General features: G+C 39.1%; 1 protein-coding gene across 1 annotated transcript; it reads right to left on the bottom strand.

Annotated features, from left to right (window-relative positions):
- Positions 1–394: 394 nt before the first annotated feature.
- On the bottom strand, positions 395–19098 carry LOC117304619 (cytochrome P450 4F2-like). Its single transcript, XM_033789165.1, has 10 exons — positions 18760–19098; positions 15859–16030; positions 15052–15236; positions 14007–14131; positions 11825–11884; positions 9651–9774; positions 8634–8911; positions 7631–7826; positions 3928–4010; positions 395–1565 (listed from the first exon to the last, which is right to left on the bottom strand). Exons 1-10 carry the CDS (start codon positions 18916–18918, stop codon positions 1397–1399), a joined length of 1551 nt encoding a protein of 516 aa, XP_033645056.1. The 5' UTR covers positions 18919–19098; the 3' UTR covers positions 395–1396.
- Positions 19099–20595: the final 1497 nt, after the last annotated feature.

Genomic DNA, 20595 nt, shown 5'->3' with positions numbered 1-20595 from the left:
AATAAATTGCTATTATATGTAGGCCTTAATGATTTTATTTTCCAATCTTCATTTCAAGGAAGGATCATTGTTAGAGATGTTAAATTGTTTATGTCATAATTCTGATTTATAGGCACTTTTAAAAAATAAAAGTCACCTGTGAAAGTTTCAAGTTTCAGCTGCATACTTTCAAGATGTTTCCATCAAAACGTTGTATCATAGGGCTCTATGGTTGCAACAACTGCATCTCTGGCTGCAGCATGGCTAATCTCAAGCTCCAAATCTCGCCTTATTGATTTCTTATCAAGAGGGACACTTCAGTTGAAACAATTTCACAGGATATTTACGTCCATTACCATCAGATAGAAATTATTCAATATGTTTGTAGTCATTACCAATGCATGACCCTACCATGATGGTAACAACTTTTTTCTTCCCATATAAAATAAAATAGATCACATACGTCAAATTTTAATAAGTAAAAACATACATGACAATGGGAGAGTTTCTGGGACGCAGACTTACCGGGTAAATCCATTGTTCTCAGAATTACCGCATGTTCAGAACTACGTAAACAATGGAAATTTACCCGGTATGTCTGCTGCCACCTAGCGTTGGAAAGTCTCCTATAGAATCTGATAAAAATTTACAACAATTTGAATTTAAAGACAAATGATGACGTTTTGGGGCAATTCTGTTCATTCACATTAGTGTAACTCAATTTTGGTTTCTTGAATGCACAAATAATTTTCACCCCAGTACATTTCCTATTGTTCACTGCACATACAGGAATATGAAAATAGTGCAAAGTTCAGAAAGGCAATTTCACACGTTTTCACGCAAAACTAATTATTTGGTCATACAGAAAAATCTCTAGCAGTGTTGGGAAATATTCTGTATCAGAGCCCACCTACTCATTTGTTATTAACAAAATGCGCTATCAATGAGAAAAATAGAACAAAATCATAATATAATATAATTTCATAATCATAATATAATATAATTTCATAATCATAATATAATATAATTTGTTGAATTATAACATGTACATGTATATAATATAATTTTGTAAAACGTAACCTTAAAGATTAATTTATTCACAATTATGTATCTGATTAGAATTTCCAACGTAAACCAGTGATCACAATCAGCTTTATCTCCCTGTAAGATTCCGGTTACCCAAGTTAACACTCACCAACTTAAATACAAGCGGTCAATTTAGGTTAACACTTTCTTTCTCCCTTAGGTGACCGCTTTACTTCTTTCCCAAACATTTGAAGGTTCAATAAGATTTAGAGAAAATGCTGAAATTACAGAGTACCCTGAGAATTCACATGGCTAGATAAAAATCAGGTAAACTTTCTTAAAATTTGTTGAATTAGGTACTGGGTGTGTTTGAGGCTTGATTTGGATGACATCACCGACGACGTGTTAGTTTAATCTTAACATCATAATGAGCTTTCATAACAATGTGATTAGACACAACTACAGGATGGTCAGGATGTAACTCTAAATGGTATCTTCTCAACAGACGAGCAAGTAACACCTTCTCCTCATTCATAGCAAAGTTCTGACCGATACAATTCCTGTATGAGAAAGAAGTAAATTCAAAGCAACGTTTATTTCCACACAATCATCATCAAAAAGAAAAGAAACTACAGTCAATAAGGAACCTCCTACAAAAGAAAACACAACAACAGCTTTGAAGTGTGTGTGTTGAAGTGTGGGCCAACAGCTAGCAACAGTAGTAAGATGCGAACCAGTTTTATAAATACTGACATGTAATATCATGAAGGGAAGTAGGTTTTACTTGTATTCCTATGGTTGTTATCACATACTATTTGAGAATACACCATGGATTAATGTTGTTGGAAGAAGAGTTGGCTTTGGAACAAGCCTTCTGGGGTTTTTTCCTATTATTTTAACTTGTGTATTACAGTCAGAGTTGTAGCAAGGTTTTTATAAGTGGGGCAGCAATTCATTATTCATCATCCAATCCATTTGTTGAGTAGCATAGCGCCCTCTCGTGACCATGTTTGGTTTACATACTTTGTGATTCTCCAGTGAATGGAACAGATAAATCCTCACTCTCTAATAAAGTCACACTGTTCTGATTAAAGATTACTGCTCTTTAGTGTCAAACTAAATTGCCAAAATGCTCGTCTACACAACACCATTTACAAATCAGCAACCATCAACCCTGGCAGTGGTTGGGGTGGGGGGGGGGGGGGGTATATCACCACTTCCCAAAGGGAAAAACTTTTAAGGTAATATTAGTTCTACTTATTGGTATGAACATCGTGTCCTGTGCAGACACCGTATACATGCAACATGAGAATTCCACTGTTGGCTGACAAAACTAATGACATTTTTTCCATCTTATTCTTTACCGAAATTTCTTGACAGATCTCGTCAGCTAAAAGACTCGCCACTGTGACTTGGTTTAGGCAATCTTAGTTAAAATATGTATTGTTTAAATCCTTGAATCTGCCCAACATGAGTAATAATTGGGGCGACCATGGGCAGCCAACCACCCCTGTTGCTAAAGAGCTGGGCCTTGTTGTCACTAGTCTCTTGAAGACAACTAAAGCACACTAGTTGAAATGTTGACAACATGAGTAATAATTGGGGCGACCATGGGCAGCCAACCACCCCTGTTGCTAAAGAGCTTGGCCCTATGTTGTCACTAGTCTCTTGAAGACAACTAAAGCACACTAGTTGAAATGTTGACAACATGAGTAATAATTGGGGCGACCATGGGCAGCCAACCACCCGTTGCTAAAGAGCTGGGCCTTGTTGTCACTAGTCTCTTGAAGACAACTAAAGCACACTAGTTGAAATGTTGACAACATGCGTAATAATTGGGGCGACCATGGGCAGCCAACCACCCCTGTTGCTAAAGAGCTGGGCCCTATGTTGTCACTAGTCTCTTGAAGACAACTAAAGCACACTAGTTGAAATGTTGATAACATGAGTAATAATTGGGGCGACCATGGGCAGCCAACCACCCCTGTTGCTAAAGAGCTGGGCATTGTTGTCACTAGTCTCTTGAAGACACTAGTCTCTTGAAGACAACTAAAGCACACTAGTTGAAATGTTGACGACATGAATAATAATTGGGGCGACCATGGGCAGCCAACCACCCCTGTTGCTAAAGAGCTGGGCCCTATGTTGTCACTAGTCTCTTCAAGACAACTAAAGCACACTAGTTGAAATGTTGACAACATGAGTAATAATCGGGGTGACCATGGGCAGCCAACCACCCCTGTTGCTAAAGAGCTGGGCCTTGTTGTCACTAGTCTCTTGAAGACAACTAAAGCACACTAGTTGAAATGTTGACAACATGAGTAATAATTGGGCGACCATGGGCAGCCAACCACCCCTGTTGCTAAAGAGCTGGGCCCTATGTTGTCACTAGTCTCTTGAAGACAACTAAAGCACACTAGTTGAAATGTTGATAACATGAGTAATAATTGGGGCGACCATGGGCAGCCAACCACCCCTGTTGCTAAAGAGCTGGGCCTTGTTGTCACTAGTCTCTTGAAGACAACTAAAGCACACTAGTTGAAATGTTGATAACATGAGTAATAATCGGGGTGACCATGGGCAGCCAACCACCCCTGTTGCTAAAGAGCTGGCCCTAGTTGTCATTAGTCTCTTGAAGACAACTAAAGCAGACTAGTTGAAATGTTGATAACAAACCAAGAAGATTTTCTATAAGAGCCAGAAATCTTCCTAAATAGACATGATGCCCCTAATGTCACTTGAGTACAACAAATATTTGATCATTGTCCACCAGTTTGGGTGTTGAGTTACCCCTACGTGTTGGATTTTTTTAAAATTAGGAAGGATTCTAATAAATCATTCAAGGATGGTAGAATTAAAGAAATAAAGTTTGAACTTTAAGGATCCTAGTTGTTTGAAATGATAATTATTAGGACACTTTACCTTGGTCCAGCTGCAAATGGAATGTATGAGAAAGGGTCCATCTTCTGAACATTCTCTTGAGAGAAACGATCTGGAATGAAATCCTGAAAATGAAAAGAGGAAGACACAGTAGTTGGCATGTGTAATATTATAGTTTAGTAGGCTTGAATGGTGTGGTATTAACATAGAGGAGGTTTGCCGTAACACTACGTGTATGTTAAGCTTGGGCGATATCACGATATTATCGAATATCGCGATATTAATTTGGAAATGATTTCAATATCGGATGGATTTGGTTTTAATCAATATATCGCGATATATCGTGATATTCGCGATACATCGCGATATCGATTAATCATCGCGATGTATTTGCTAGCTTAGACATCTTGCAGCCCATGGGTTTGGAGTAAAACCAGAAGACTAGGTCATTAGAACACCTCTCTTATGCTATGACTGTCTCTTCTACAACTTTCACTTGGAGTTTGAAGACTGATGATGTCAAATTTAATTAATCGCGTTTATATCGAATATCGCGATATATTGTCGGTGATATATCGTGAATAAAATAAACCGATATCGCCCAAGCTTAGTGTATGTAAATATTTAGTTTGCTGTGTGTATTCTTGTTCTTTTGGAACTTGCTTATAATAATAATAATAATGAACAGTTTTTATATAGCACAAAACCACAATAAAGTCTCAAAGCGCTTAAGGAAAGTGAAAGAGTGAATACCAGGACTGTTGAATACAACAATTACAGGAAATACAGAAACTACAAAAAGCATACAATGAAAAAAACAACAAGCTTTATTCAACTAACGCAGGGTAGATTTCAGAATTCGGGAGACCACTCAGTTTTGATTATATGTCTCAATGTTTCAACTAGCTTGCTCTAATCATTGCAGGAGAATGAAGAGTGTAAGACATGCTGGTCTATTTATAGAAACATTTACTGCTCTGATTGGTTCTTCTGAAAGGGGAACTGTGATTGGAGGGCTCAGTCACTGCTTGCACACATTGTTCAAATTCAAGTTCCAGAAAAATAAAAAAGTTGAAAGAAAGAGTAGAATACAAATGTTAGCTGCTTTGAGTGCTATGGTTGAAACTATAACGCCCGAGGTGATCCTTGGACTTTGGAGCGTACTACTTTCCAGAGGTGAAGCCAATGAAAAAAAGACCGCTCCTGGATCACCGAGGGAGTCATAGTTTTAACCATAGCATGAATAAAAGCATTAATTATTTGTTTTATGATACTCCATACATATATTGTGCCTAGACATCTTGGTACGATGAAGCTGCTGTTGCCATGGTTATAGTACATTTGCTACGGGTCTGGTACCTTGTTTGCTGTGTGTACTGTGTAAAGCATGTTGAGTTTGCACAGCCTTACCAAAAATAGGACATATCATGTGACCTGCTCTAAACCAATCAAAAAGGCATAATCTTTGTATGGGGTATTATAAATTATAACATCAAATGTTAACTAGTGAAATGACAAGTTTCCTGTTCCTATTGAGTGGTCAAGACTATTCTGTGTTTAACACATGTTCACTTGTGAAATGACAAGCTACCTGGTCCTATTGAGTGGTCAAGACTATTCTGTGTTTAACATTTCATGTTAACTAGTAAAATGAGAAGCTATCTGGTCCTACTGAGTGGTCAAGACTATTCTGTGTTTAACATTTCATGTTCACTAGTGAAATGACAAGCTATCTGGTCCTACTGAGTGGTCAAGACTATTCTGTGTTTAACACTTCATGTTCACTAGTGAAATGACAAGCTACCTGGTCCTACTGAGTGGTCAAGAGTATTCTGTGTTTAACATTTCATGTTAACTAGTAAAATGACAAGCTACCTGGTCTTACTGAGTGGTCAAGAGTATTCTGTGTTTAACATTTCATGTTAACTAGTAAAATGACAAGCTATCTGGTCTTACTGAGTGGTCAAGACTATTCTGTGTTTAACATTTCATGTTAACTAGTAAAATGACAAGCTACCTGGTCCTATTGAGTGGTCAAGACTATTCTGTGTTTAACACATGTTCACTTGTGAAATGACAAGCAACCTGGTCCTATTGAGTGGTCAAGACTATTCTGTGTTTAACATTTCATGTTAACTAGTAAAATGAGAAGCTATCTGGTCCTACTGAGTGGTCAAGACTATTCTGTGTTTAACATTTCATGTTCACTAGTGAAATGACAAGCTATCTGGTCCTACTGAGTGGTCAAGACTATTCTGTGTTTAACACTTCATGTTCACTAGTGAAATGACAAGCTACCTGGTCCTACTGAGTGGTCAAGAGTATTCTGTGTTTAACATTTCATGTTAACTAGTAAAATGACAAGCTACCTGGTCTTACTGAGTGGTCAAGAGTATTCTGTGTTTAACATTTCATGTTAACTAGTAAAATGACAAGCTATCTGGTCTTACTGAGTGGTCAAGACTATTCTGTGTTTAACATTTCATGTTAACTAGTAAAATGACAAGCTACCTGGTCCTATTGAGTGGTCAAGACTATTCTGTGTTTAACACATGTTCACTTGTGAAATGACAAGCTACCTGGTCCTATTGAGTGGTCAAGACTATTCTGTGTTTAACATTTCATGTTAACTAGTAAAATGAGAAGCTATCTGGTCCTACTGAGTGGTCAAGACTATTCTGTGTTTAACATTTCATGTTCACTAGTGAAATGACAAGCTATCTGGTCCTACTGAGTGGTCAAGACTATTCTGTGTTTAACACTTCATGTTCACTAGTGAAATGACAAGCTACCTGGTCCTACTGAGTGGTCAAGAGTATTCTGTGTTTAACATTTCATGTTAACTAGTAAAATGACAAGCTACCTGGTCTTACTGAGTGGTCAAGAGTATTCTGTGTTTAACATTTCATGTTAACTAGTAAAATGACAAGCTATCTGGTCTTACTGAGTGGTCAAGACTATTCTGTGTTTAACATTTCATGTTAACTAGTAAAATGACAAGCTATCTGGTCCTACTGAGTGGTCAAGAGTATTCTGTGTTTGACATGTTCACTAGTGAAATGACAAGCTACCTGGTCCTATTGAGTGGTCAAGACTATTCTGTGTTTAACATTTCATGTTAACTAGTGAAATGACAAGCTACCTGGTCCTATTGAGTGGTCAAGACTATTCTGTGTTTAACATATTATGTTCACTAGTGAAATGACAAGCTACCTCGTCCTATTGAGTGGTCAAGACTATTCTGTGTTTAACATTTTATTCCTTCCATCATTCATGATTAATATACCTCGCTAACAAACTGTGAAGTTTGATTGGTCGAAAACCAATAATGTGACGCGCAACAAAAACGCATGTTACATGGCTCGCAACGGGCCGGGTAACATGTAAAGTGATGTACACCGGTGTACCTTGATCGTTCCCAGCATTGGTCGATTTCGCGCTGTGTACGAAACACCCGCGGGTTCGAGGGAATTGTTTCTCGTTCGTCTGCTTATTAAACAATGAATAGTCCGTCGTAATAATGTCTGATGATGACAACAGAACTTCGAGAAGAGGAATAACAATTATACAAAGGTATAACAAAACAATTGTTGCACGTTGTGACTGTGGTCCATGGGTTTTGTACACCCTCGAAGGAAAATGGCACCCTCGGCTTCGCTTCGGGTTCCATTTTCCCCCTCGAGTGTACAAAACGCCATGGACCCCGTCCCAGCGTGCAACAATCGTATAATGAACTAAATCTCACCATATGATCAGTCCATACAACCGGATTATGATGTAGGTTGTAGATAGATACATCAAGCGTCGTCCCAGCTGGGAGAATCTTACCATCGATTTCAACCTCTTTCTGGATGACTCTTTGAATGAATGGCACTGGTGGGTACAACCTCATTGACTCCTTCAAACACTGGACTAGATACTTCAACTTCCCTAAGTCATCCCTGAGGAATAAAGAAAAGGAAATCATGGATGACTCTTTATAATTCATCCCTGAATTATAAAGAAAAGGAAATCATGTCACTTCGAAGTCCAAAACGTGCATCATGTATTTAGTTAAAGTTTACATTCATTTATAATGTCCAATGCCTGTCATAAATGACACTCTTGGCGCTGAATTATCAAATCTGGTGAAGATTGTTAAGAAAGATTCTTTAAATCAAGGGGTTAGGTCAAAAGCTGCAAGACCATCTCAGACATATCAGGGAGGGCCTCTTTATTATTGTTTTGTTCTTAAGTAATCTGGGTTCTTTAACATCCCATCTAAAGGTTGTCTTGCTCAAGGACATAAGTGATGATACCAGGACATAAACCTACAGGACATGAGAACAAGAACTTGAGTTTTACGAGTTAGGCACAAAACATCACATGAAAGGGATATACAGAGTAAGCTTAATGCAGAGTACAAATAGCAGTAGATCTGGGCCCAATTTCCTGAAGCCTGTAAGCACAAAAAATTGCTTAGCAGGAAAGACTTAGCTTTCTTAGCAACAAAAGGTTACCAGCCAAAATACCATACAATTACCGTTGCTGTGTTTGGTACCTCTGGTTTTTATTTGCTTAGCCAAGAAATTTGCTAAGCAGAATTTTCTACTTTTACAGCTTTATGAATCTGGGCCATGAACAAATATTTACACACACGGCATTATGCGAGTTCTAGCTTTTCCTGTAACTCATTCCTGGAAATCAGGCAAACTTTTCCTATTAATTCAATCTGTTCCTATTGATTCAATCTATTCCTATATATTCACCATTCAATGACATCAGAGTCTCGATCTTTCAACAAATCATCAATTTCTTGCTGGACTTTCTTCTGATGTTGAGGATGCTTTGCCATAAGGTACAGTACCCAAGTCAGGCTGCTGGAGGTGGTGTCATGACCCTCAAAGAGAAATGTATCTACTTCATTACGTATCTCTAGATCCGTCAAGCCTTCACCATCCGAGTCTCGAGCTGAGAGAAGGATGTCCAAGAAATCAAGATACCTGCGGCTGGACGATGTACCGTTTCCATTTAAGCCATTCTTTTCCTAAAGAAGAAAGGGTTCAAGCAGAGATTGAAAAACTGTAAAATATGAATAGAAATAACCCATCACACTATTCTGCAATTCATCAAATGGCATGTACAAAAAAATGACAGGTGACTCTGTTACATGAACACAGGTGTCAAAAATCTGGTTTTGTAAAGATTTTCTTTGAATTTAAAACTTGCGGCAAACAGAACAAAATAAAACTGCATTATATTTCTGTAAACCAGTAACTGATAAGATTCAAGTTGTGGTGAATACTTATTATAAATCCCTGAAAATGTTGCAATGTGACCAAGTAATAAATCATAGGGGAAACTGACTGGGTAAATTTGAAATAACTTGGGGTTTAAAACAGTTTACTAGAAAGGGACTCAAACCTGAAACCTGCACATTATCGTGATGGTGCTCTATACCAATTGGGCTATCTAGTCCTAATGCTAGAGGAGTCGTTATTTTGTCAATATCTTTGTTTGGGGTAGCAGTCAGAAGGCATTCAACCTGTAACTGCCGTATAACCAAGGATCAAACCCAAGCTTATGATTCAACCTTGGAAGTAGCAGCAGAGGAATCACCTAACGGGATGCAACTTTTTATATCAAAATATCAAGTAACAAATCACAATGGAAAATGTCTGAGTACATTTTAAACCATTTATGAGGAACAAAGACAGCAGTTTCCCTTGTGGTTTATAACTTGATAAATGAGTACCGAAGTAAAGAAAGTATTTATAACTACTTACTATTTCAGCACGACGATCACGAATTATATCATCGGAAAACTGATGCACAAAATCACATTTTTTATGATACTTCCTTCCGAGACTAGACATGTTGAATAGAACATCAAAATACATCCAGAAATTGCTGCCAGAGGGAACACATTCAAATAAAAGTTTAAAAACATGGGGAAATGTCCTGCCATCTCTTGGATATTTACAGGATATTTACTACTACTCTTTATCTCTGGTCATTGACATTGAACAGGGTCTCCAAGGTACACATTCAGTTATGATGCACTCAATTTACAATAGAGGAAGTCCCTACCAACAAAAGTCTCTAACCTCACTTAAAAATGGAGAGTCCTTTTATTTGGTTTTCTTTTCTCTTTCAGGGTGAATTTTAAAACATTACATCCTTGGCTGTTAACATTAAAGTGGGTCTGTACAGTTTGTCAAAAGGTCAAATTACAGTTTACTTTGATTGATTGACAAGGAAATTCAGGAGGAAAGTACAAGATTCTCGTACACAATGAAACTACCCATTATATTGAAATGATGCATTGTTGGATGGTTTTGGATGTTACCAATCTTCACACTGGAGGGGTATTTCTCAACAAGAGGTTAGAGACTTAATGTTTTCTTTTTCACTAGGAATAGTGATTCTGAATCCGACCACAAAGCCCCTCTTTAAGGAATGTAAAATAAAGTGCTTGGCCCAAGATATAAGGAAAAACCTACAGGAGAAATCCGTTTGGTGTACCCCCTCCCCCATTGTGGATTCATTGTGTTCTGGGAACCTCAAGAAGTCATAAAGGATTGTAAAGGAAGAGGTTCCGTACTAGAAGAACTAGAAGAAAATAGTGTCTTAAGTATGGATCATTGAGGGGGATGTACCCTCAGCCCTTATGTCTTGCATAAAACAATCATGCTGAGTATAGAAACCAATGCAAGATAAATGGGCTCCTATTCCAAATGGTATTGAAACGGCCCACTGTGGTAAAGCACTGACAATTACCCCTATATCAACGACATAGACTGTACAAATCATGCCGCATGTATTGAAACGGCTCACTGTGGTAAAGCAGACAATTACCCCTATATCAACGACATAGACTGTACAAATCATGCCGCATGTATTGAAACGGCTGACTGTGGTAAAGCAGACAATTACCCCTATATCAACGACATAGACTGTACAAATCCTGCCGCATGTATTGAAACGGCTCACTGTGGTAAAGCAGACAATTACCCCTATATCAACGACATAGACTGTACAAATCATGCCGCATGTATTGAAACGGCTGACTGTGGTAAAGCAGACAATTACCCCTATATCAACGACATAGACTGTACAAATCATGCCGCATGTATTGAAACGGCTGACTGTGGTAAAGCAGACAATTACCCCTATATCAACGACATAGACCGTACAAATCATGCCGCATGTATTGAAACGGCTCACTATGGTAAAGCAGACAATTACCCCTATATCAACGACATAGACTGTACAAATCATGCCGCATGTATTGAAACGGCTGACTGTGGTAAAGCAGACAATTACCCCTATATCAACGACATAGACTGTACAAATCATGCCGCATGTATTGAAACGGCTGACTGACAATTACCCCTATATCAACGACATAGACTGTACAAATCATGCCGCATGTATTGAAACGGCTGACTATGGTAAAGCAGACAATTACCCCTATATCAACGACATAGACTGTACAAATCATGCCGCATGTATTGAAACGGCTGACTGACAATTACCCCTATATCAACGACATAGACTGTACAAATCATGCCGCATGTATTGAAACGGCTGACTGTGGTAAAGCAGACAATTACCCCTATATCATTGACATAGACTGTACAAATCATGCCGCATGTATTGAAACGGCTCACTGTGGTAAAGCAGACAATTACCCCTATATCAATGACATAGACTGTACAAATCATGCCGCATGTATTGAAACGGCTGACTATGGTAAAGCAGACAATTACCCCTATATCAACGACATAAACTGTACAAATCCTGCTGCATGTTATAAACATTGCGATTTGTTTCCTTCGCACACTAAGCAATGCAAATGGGAACTAAAGGGTGTCCAAAATGCTTGAATACATGTAAGACGCCGACAGTCTCTTGGCAAAGAATTTGGTATTGAAATGAGTTAACCCAAGTTACTTACAAGCATCGCTCTATTGTATCTGCAGTCAGTTCATTCACAGCTTCAACATAAGGGTGTTTACTGAAACAAAATGGCAGATGTCAAAATGTTTTAAGAATTGCCTTCTCTTTTAAGGTTGATGAACAGGAGATTTCACACGTTTATGATTGTGAATCAAATCTTGTGGAATGTTGATACGTGTGCCTCACACTTTCCCATCAAATGTACTTCAACTTGTTAGTCCTAATATCAGTAACCACACAAGTGCAAGTGCAATACAGAGAAATATAGGGCATCCGATGGGGCCAAAGGAAGAGTTGAATATGTGAGGCCATTCCTATTCCATGAGCACACGTGTGATAATGAATTTATCTTCAAGCAAACTTGACGCGTTGATGATTGCAACACCTGGTATTGAAACGGCTGCATGTTTTGTGTATACTTGGCTTCAAACAACACAGTCATTACATGGTGTTACCGCAAAACTTTCTATATCGTATTTCCACCATGCAAAGTTTCAAATCCAACTTAAACAGCACAGAGTTATAACAGATCAATATGCAGGGTGTGATATGGGCTATGTGGTACATGTATATGCAGGGTGTGATATGGGCTATGTGGTACATGTATATGCAGGGTGTGATATGGGCTATGTGGTACATGTATATGCAGGGTGTGATATGGGCTATGTGGTACATGTATATGCAGGGTGTGATATGGGCTATGTGGTACATGTATATGTTTATATCACACTCCTTGTTGCTATGGATCTACCAATCAAAATCAAGGATTCAAGTTTGCTTGACGATAACATTCATAGAACACCAGAGCCCAATTTCATAGAGCTGCTTAAGCACAAAAGTACCTACGCACAACAATGCTTACCAGAATAAGGTTACCAGCCAAAATACCATAAGGCACCATTTCTGACTGGTGTCCTGCTCATGTTTGCTTACCAGAAATTGTTAAGCAATATTTGTCTTAATAATTTTGGTTTTACCCTTACACTGATGTGTGTTAGCACTGTATACTCAGTTCCCTGAGTATGGTGTCGTGGACGAGCCGATAAGAGTACACTGATGTGTGTTAGCACTGTATACTCAGTTCCCTGAGTATGGTGTCGTGGACGAGCCGATAAGAGTACACTGATGTGTGTTAGCACTGTATACTCAGTTCCCTGAGTATGGTGTCGTGGACGAGCCGATAAGAGTACACTGATGTGTGTTAGCACTGTATACTCAGTTCCCTGAGTATGGTGTCGTGGACGAGCCAATAAGAGTACACTGATGTGTGTTAGCACTGTATACTCAGTACCCTGAGTATGGTGTCGTGGACGAGCCGATAAGAGTACCAAACTAAAGCTCTACGGTACTTCTGTTCAGCAGAGTGTGGGTTCGAGTCCCGGTTGTGATACTTGTGTCCCTGTGCAAACTCATATTAAAATTGCACAGACTGTATACCCCCAGGTACATTAGCTAGGGTGGTTCAAGGAATGACTTAAGGCCCAGTGATCAGGGGTAATCATTTTGGTGTGATAAGCGCTATATAAAAACTGGTTATTATGTTACTATTATTATTATTATAGGTTTTCAAAAGCAAATGAGCAGCCAATTTCATTTTCATGCGATTTCGTTTTGAGTTGAGTCAAATTCCTTTAGCTCTCTTTTCAATTTAGTGTATCATCATTCTTTTTCGTACCACACCATCATCATTCAATTTAGTACAGCTAGTTCGAGATTTTGCTCATTGTGTTATTTTCAATTTTGTAAAGAGGCAATCAAGTTCGCTAAATGAGAATTCAAATAAGTACGACTTAAGAAATACAAATAAACAGATAAACTGTACTAGGCAACTGTTAAAAAAACTGTTAAATTAAATGACGCAACACTATTCTTGACTTTTCATGAAACAAAATCGAATGACCCTTTTGAGTAGCATTTGACTTTGCGCGAAATAGAATAGCTTGGAGGTTTAATTGGCTGCTCATTTTTCGAAATTGACCGAGAAAACCTATATATTATTAATGTTATAATACAGTGCTAACAAACATCAGTGTTAATGTAAATCCAAAATTAATATTCTTTATCCTAGATGCAAGTTTAACATAATAGTAAATAACTTTCTGCTTAAGAAACTCTATGACATTGAACCCAGATACTGAGAGGTTCACTGTATTCATGATTCTAATCCATTACATCCTCACTCAGTTGTCTGGCAGTTCATCTCCTTAGAGAAGACGCATCTCAGCAGGATATCCAGGGTGCATTTGCTCACATTCTTAGTCACCTCAAAATACTCTCCAGTGTCCACCATCCCCTCCATCTTAGACTGTTGGGAAAAACACACACCAGGGGTGAGAGTGGCCACTAATAGAAATGTCTGAAACTAGTATTCAGATCTCATCAGGTCATGCTGAAATGATGGCATGAGCACCTTTTGATAAACCCCTAAGCTATAGATTCCTCCAAGAAGCTTAGGGAACAGTATCCTTAGCATAAGGAACTCTGTATGTACGAATGTTAATTACTTCAATTAGGGAATAAAAGAGTAGCGACGAGTTCTTAAACGGCTGTTTAAAACTGGCAGGGTCATTGCTGTGCGGCAAAGACCGTGCAAGGTTTTAAACGGCCGTTTAAGAACGAGCCCCTACTCTTTTATTCCCATTCATAAATGCCTTTTTGGTTAAAAGGCATAATAAAGTAAGAAACTCAGTAAAACTTATCTGTTTCCGACGTCCATGAGCTCTGTAAGTCATTGTGTTGTATTGTTATGACTGAGACGACAGTTTCCGGATCCGTTGGTGCGCGTATAGTCTTTGGTGCAAGACGTTCTTGTTTTCCTTTCACACACAGCGCGGCCAACTCACCGACAGTGACGGCATCACCCATAACAAGAAACGTCTTGCACCAAAACTAGACGACCAGTTATAAACAGAGCTCTAGCTGGTCATTATGTTAAATCTATATTGATTTTATTGTGTACCCCAGATGTCGGGCAACAGATCTATGGATCACAGTATGTATTTGCTTTTGTTGTCCCTTGCCCATCTCGGGGTATATTGTCTTGTAATTTGTTTTGTACTGTGATGGCAAAAATAATAATAATAATAATAATAATAATAATCAACCGTTTAAACAGCCCCACGTGACGCGATCTCCACGAAATGGAATAGCGAAACTGTCTGAGGTATTTATAAATGGAGGTTTTTCATATCGGTGTAAATATTCCAATTTTAACTGTGAACCTACCAGTAAGACATCAACTGCCTCGTTGAAAACTCCCATATAAGATTTCAGGATGTCAAAGTGAAAAGCAGGAGTTAGAAGGCGGCGGTTTCGAAGCCACTTGTCTCCCTTTGCTAGTAGAAGACTCTCTCCAAGCCAAGGTAATGTAAAGCGATAGCTAGGTTGTCCTTGCTGTAGAGGCTTTGGATCTGTCAGGCAAAGGATTTATCCATAAAACCATGACAAAAATAATTATTTTTAATACTGCAAAATACTATCAAAGGCTTTGACAACAACTTTGCTAGGTTTGAAGTGGATGCAATTTCTGGCAAGCAAGATTGTACATTCATCTAAAAGAGAAATTACATCTTTTATGTTATCGCCAAATAAAATCAAGAATCGTCATAAAATAACAGCTGAAAGTGCTGGGATGTGACTCTTCCATCGTATCAAAAGTTGTGCGATCTCCCTAAATGTAAGGTTTAAGATTTCGAACATAAAGCTGGGTAAAAAAAACCTGTTAGTGTTAGAAAGACTCTGCTAGGGTCGAAACATGCCACTAACTATTTTTGTCGCATATAGGACTCTGTGTTTTTAAAAACGATACCACTACCTTTCTCTATTCCATGTTCAACCCCATGTTTTATCTATGAGTATCGCATTAACATGGCTATTTATATACTTGTCTAAGATGGGTATGAAATGCAATCTAGCCAAAATCAACACATGGATAAATAAATCTGCTTATACCTAATTCTCTGGTCTATGTTCAATATCAATAATGAGAATCAATTAAACATTTTGATTGAAAATAATCTCTGCATTAGTCACCTCCATTCTTCATGATTGGTCGCATGATGTCCGGATGGTTGGCCGTTAACACTCCCCCTGATGGGCCCATGAAAAAGTAGAAACCTCTGGGATGTTTAGCGGTTAATTCTCTATGGAACTTCAATCCAGCCTCTGCACCCTCCCTGCGCACTTTAGAATCAAACATTGGATGCTGCAAATGAAGACACGTTTAAAACATGACTAATGTTACATTAATTTGTTGAAGATTGAAGATTAAAAGATTTGTTAGTGTAAGTCCTGTTGTTACCAGTGTTTATGTATTTACTTATATGTTCTCATAAATACATCCTCCATCCAACCTTAACCCTGGTAACTCAATTATACCAAATTATTAAGCTTCCGTCCCACATCCCACATCTGTGTGGGTACACCCAGGTCCATAAATCAGCCATGTGGTATGCACACCAATAACCCAATGGACCAGGCATTTGACCATCACCATGAACTGGTCAGGGACCAAGCTTCCCCTATATAATGTCCTTACTTTCCTAAAGTCAGTCTCTTCTCTAGTCTGCTCTCATCGACAGACCCTCCTGGTTTAGCCCAGTGTGAAGTCTTAGGCCGTATCCGAATTGGCGGCTACGGCTACGGCTACCGCTGGATTGCCGCGTCATCATGCATTGAAGTATAGGACACCCTTAGCAACACCCCTGGCAACGGTCGTAGCCGCAGCCGTAGCCACCAATTCGGACACGGCCTTACATTGTGAGCCCCATCCAGTGTACTTCTGTTACTGCCTTCTTTACTGATTAATACTCTCTAAACACCTTTGTTAAGCCTAATACAGTAGTTTAAATAAAATACTCTGTATCGTTAAGCCCAAAGATACGAGTTTGTAGTTTCATTCTTATTGGCCTGCCTGCTGTTACATTTATAGTGACACCTGCAACTTTAGCGTGTTAGTGTTACATTAGGGAACAAAAGTATGCTAACTCTGGTCAGCTGGATGTGGTAAGTATAATGTTGCGCTTAGCAATTTTTTGTATCAAAAGCAGTTGTATGAAATAGAATAGAGGTAGATCCAGCCAGTTACTCAGTGGATACTTGGCACTTGGTAGGTTTTCCTCCTGAAACTTCCGCTGGGGAACTTAACACTCCCTTTCAAATTTGTGTTTTGCATTTCGGTTTTACAAGAACAACCGAATTACAACCAAAGATGTCAAACATTATTTTAAGGAGTTCAGCATCCCAGTTACTGAGCCTAATAGCATGGAGGTTATAGTGTGATGTTACAGGTACTGCTGGCTGAAACTCACCCACTACAGTGGGATATAACAAGCACAATGCAGCAAACAAGTGAACTTACACTGGACACTATTGGTAATTGTCAAAGACCAGTCTTCTCACTTGGTGTATCTCAACAAATAACAAACCAGTCAAAATTTAAACTCAACTGGTCATCAAAGTTGCGAGATGATAATGAACGAAAAAACACCCTTGTCACAACAAGTTGTGCGCTTTCAGATGCTTGATTTTGAGACCTCAAAATCTAATTCTGAGGTCTCAAAATCGGAGAATTACATCTTATTGAAAACTACGTTACTTCAGTAGAGGGAGCCGTTTCTCACAATGCTATCAACAGCTCCCAAATACTTGTTACCAAGTAAGGTTTTGTGCCAATAATTATTTTGAGTATTTACCAATAGTATCCAGTGCCTTTAAAAGTGCATTATAGTTTGTACAAGACATTGGCTTCATTTTATCAAATAATGGCAATTGCATCCACAAAAGGGCCACTGCAACCATGCTCCAACAATATACATACTACATGTGTATATTATATTCTGATAATATACCAAAGTCAGGTCCATACTTTTATTTTTAGCCTAGAATTACAATAACCTTATTCATCCTTTACATGTCCTACAAACCATATAGAGCAATAACCTTATTCAACCATTCAATGCCCTGGCCTAAATGCCTGGAGCCCCTCCCCATCCTCCCCCCAGGGTCCTACTAAAAGCCGACAACTCGCCGACAACGCCGACAACAAGTCCAGAGCGCCGACAACTCGCCGCCAACAAGTTTTAATTACCTCGAAAATTGCCAATATACCATAGATGTATTAGAACTATATGTGTGCTGTAATATAAACATAAATTTAATGTAAAAACTTCACGAAAAGTGTGAATTTTTAACCAGAAAAAAAACTGAACGTTCACGGAAAACGGTCGGACGCCATCTTGGCTTAAAATCGTGTTCGGACCAGTCCATTATGATGCGGGTGAGTCAGACTTAGCAATAGAGGGCGGGCGTCATGCACTGTGCACACTGCAGTGAAGGTCTTCACATGAAGCCCGCCCTCTGTTGTTGACAAGTGCTAAATCTACCCGTATCATAATGGTCTGGTCCAAACACGGTTTTTAAGCCAAGATGGCGTCCGACCGCTTTTCGTGCAAGTGAAGTTTTTTTCTGGTTAAAAATTCACACTTTTTGTGAAGTTTTTCCATTAACTTTATGTTTATATTACAGAACACATATAGTTCTAATACATCTATGGTTTATTGGCCATTTTTGAGGTAATTAAAACTTGTTGGCGGCGAGTTGTCGGCGCTCTGGACTTGTTGTCGGCGTTGTCGGCGAGTTGTCGGCTTTTAGTAGGACCGTCCCCCACGGTCACTCTGCGGCCTTTTTTAGTGCCATTTGTAACAGCAAATTTGCCAGCGTTTTTCTTAGACTAGCGACTGTGCTGTTTCACCAACACTGTATTTTTTCCAAAAAAGCCCCAGCTTATTAAGGTAACAGGTACAGTGTTACAGTGTTGGCTGGTTCCACCCCTTGCTGCCAGGTATGGCTCTCTCTTTAGTCTTTACATCAGTCGTATTATGAAATACCCAAATTACGTAATGATGATACAGTAACAGAAAACACACGTCATACCTGGTGAATATTGCCATAGAGCCAGTGGGTAGGAAGACCAGGCCATTGCTTGAGGACTGCATGAGTTTTACGTCTTTGTTGCAGAAGGCTGCCAACGAAGTACACGAAGTAAAGAATTGCTACCAATCCAATCGCAACGATCACTGAACCTACGGCCATCTTGGAAACGGCAAAGCTAGAGTCACGTCAGTCGACCCATCGTGTGTGTTTATGTGGAGGGCGACCACACGTTTGAACACTGACCGTGCGCAATGCGCAATGACGTACTCACTTGAGCGACTTGTTTGAAAGTTTAGTCTTGGTTCTAGTTGCGATAATGTTACCCTCCTCCTGCCGACGGCGTAGCTCCGCCGTCGGCAGGCAGGATCCGTTATCGCAACTATCTTGGTTCTTGATTAGTTAATAGTGCAACTGCTAATAAGGTAGCCCTATATAGGACTCTTCCTCTGTACACAGATATATGCCCCAATTTTCATGGTTTATAAAATAAACCATGATTTTGATGCTTCAATTTTTATGGTTTATAAACCATCTATAAAGATGCGTAATGTTCATGGTAACCATGATTTATAAATGTTTATTTTCATGTTCATGGTTTGTAAACTATAAACCTACACACAACAAATACTAGTGGTATAAACCATAAAAAGGATTTGGCAACACTTTCTATGGTTTACATCTAATTGCTATAAACCAAGAAAAACATGCCAAACAATTAAAACAGACAGACGGCGCCCCATAGCCGAGATCCAAACAACCGCTCTTACTTTATCACATGTAGGCCTATACAACTGCTATACAAGCTGGATTCATAGAATACGCAAAAATACATTCGGGTCATGGTTATTCGTTTCGTAAGTCACATTTAATGATTTTTTTTTTCCAGAGCTGACTCAAACAAAATAATCATCACCATAACAGCTAACACTAAAATTGCCGAAAATTACAGTAAGTTAATGTCATGTTTAAAATTGGAATGCTCTCCCTTAGGGGACGTTGTGGAAACACTCGGATAAAGCTTACCATAACTTGTTTTCAATTGTTCAGGGTGATCAGGGTCCGATATGTTGCACAGAAAATTATTGTCCTGCCTACTAAAATGTAAGAGCGAGACAACGGGGCCAAATTTCATAAAGAAAGCCAGTAAGCACAAAAACTTGCAAAGTATTGCCAGGTTTGCCAAGTATATTGATCCATGCTTAGTCAAGCGTAATGCACAGCCTTGAAATTGGGCCGAGTTGTACAAAATAATAATATTCTTAGGCCGGTTCTTTGTTTCTGATAACTACTTTGTTCTAATGCGTAACCTGTTGAACTACAAGCGTTATAAATGTGTGCATTTTATAGTAGCCTACGTCCAAACTGATATACTTTGGAGGAAAGAAGAAAACTCATAGTGTTCTACATCTACATATACATGTATGTCGGTACTCATCAAAGCCTGTTGACATCTAGATAAGGAACGGTGTGCGGTGCTTCCAGTAGTGGACACTAACAATACAGATGTTCATTTACATCTCAATACAGGAATATTTTTCCTCCACCTTCAACACACGGGACGGGAGAGCCTCCTCTGCCCCTTCTTGATTGTTGACCTCAGCAACCTTCAGGCCGTCCCCTTCACGGTGAAGGAGCATTATATATTGACGCCCTGCTTCAACCTTTGTGTTGGCACAGTCCCATGACCCGCCAAAACCCTCCACTCCTTTCAGCAGAAGAGGGAGCTCACTACCAGCACCGTTGGTATCCTTATATAGACGCACATCACACTGAGGTCTGCAGTGTAGGGACCTCTGGCTCCATGGGGACCGGGGTAGACGGCATCGACGTAAGCAA

This window comes from Asterias rubens, chromosome 2, assembly GCF_902459465.1.
Source record: "Asterias rubens chromosome 2, eAstRub1.3, whole genome shotgun sequence".
Classification (NCBI taxonomy): Eukaryota; Metazoa; Echinodermata; class Asteroidea; order Forcipulatida; family Asteriidae; genus Asterias; species Asterias rubens.
Note: the sequence above shows the minus strand (reverse complement) of the source record. Positions and strands in the feature narration are given on the sequence as shown.

Coding starts and splice junctions, on each gene's coding strand:
- LOC117304619 (XM_033789165.1), bottom strand. CDS start 18,918: ATGGCCGTAGGTTCAGTGATCGTTGCGATTGGATTGGTAGCAATTCTT. Junction 16,031..18,759: donor TCTATGGCAATATTCACCAG/GTATGACGTGTG, acceptor CTTCATTTGCAG/CATCCAATGTTTGATTCTAA. Junction 15,237..15,858: donor ACCAATCATGAAGAATGGAG/GTGACTAATGCA, acceptor TTTGCCTGACAG/ATCCAAAGCCTCTACAGCAA.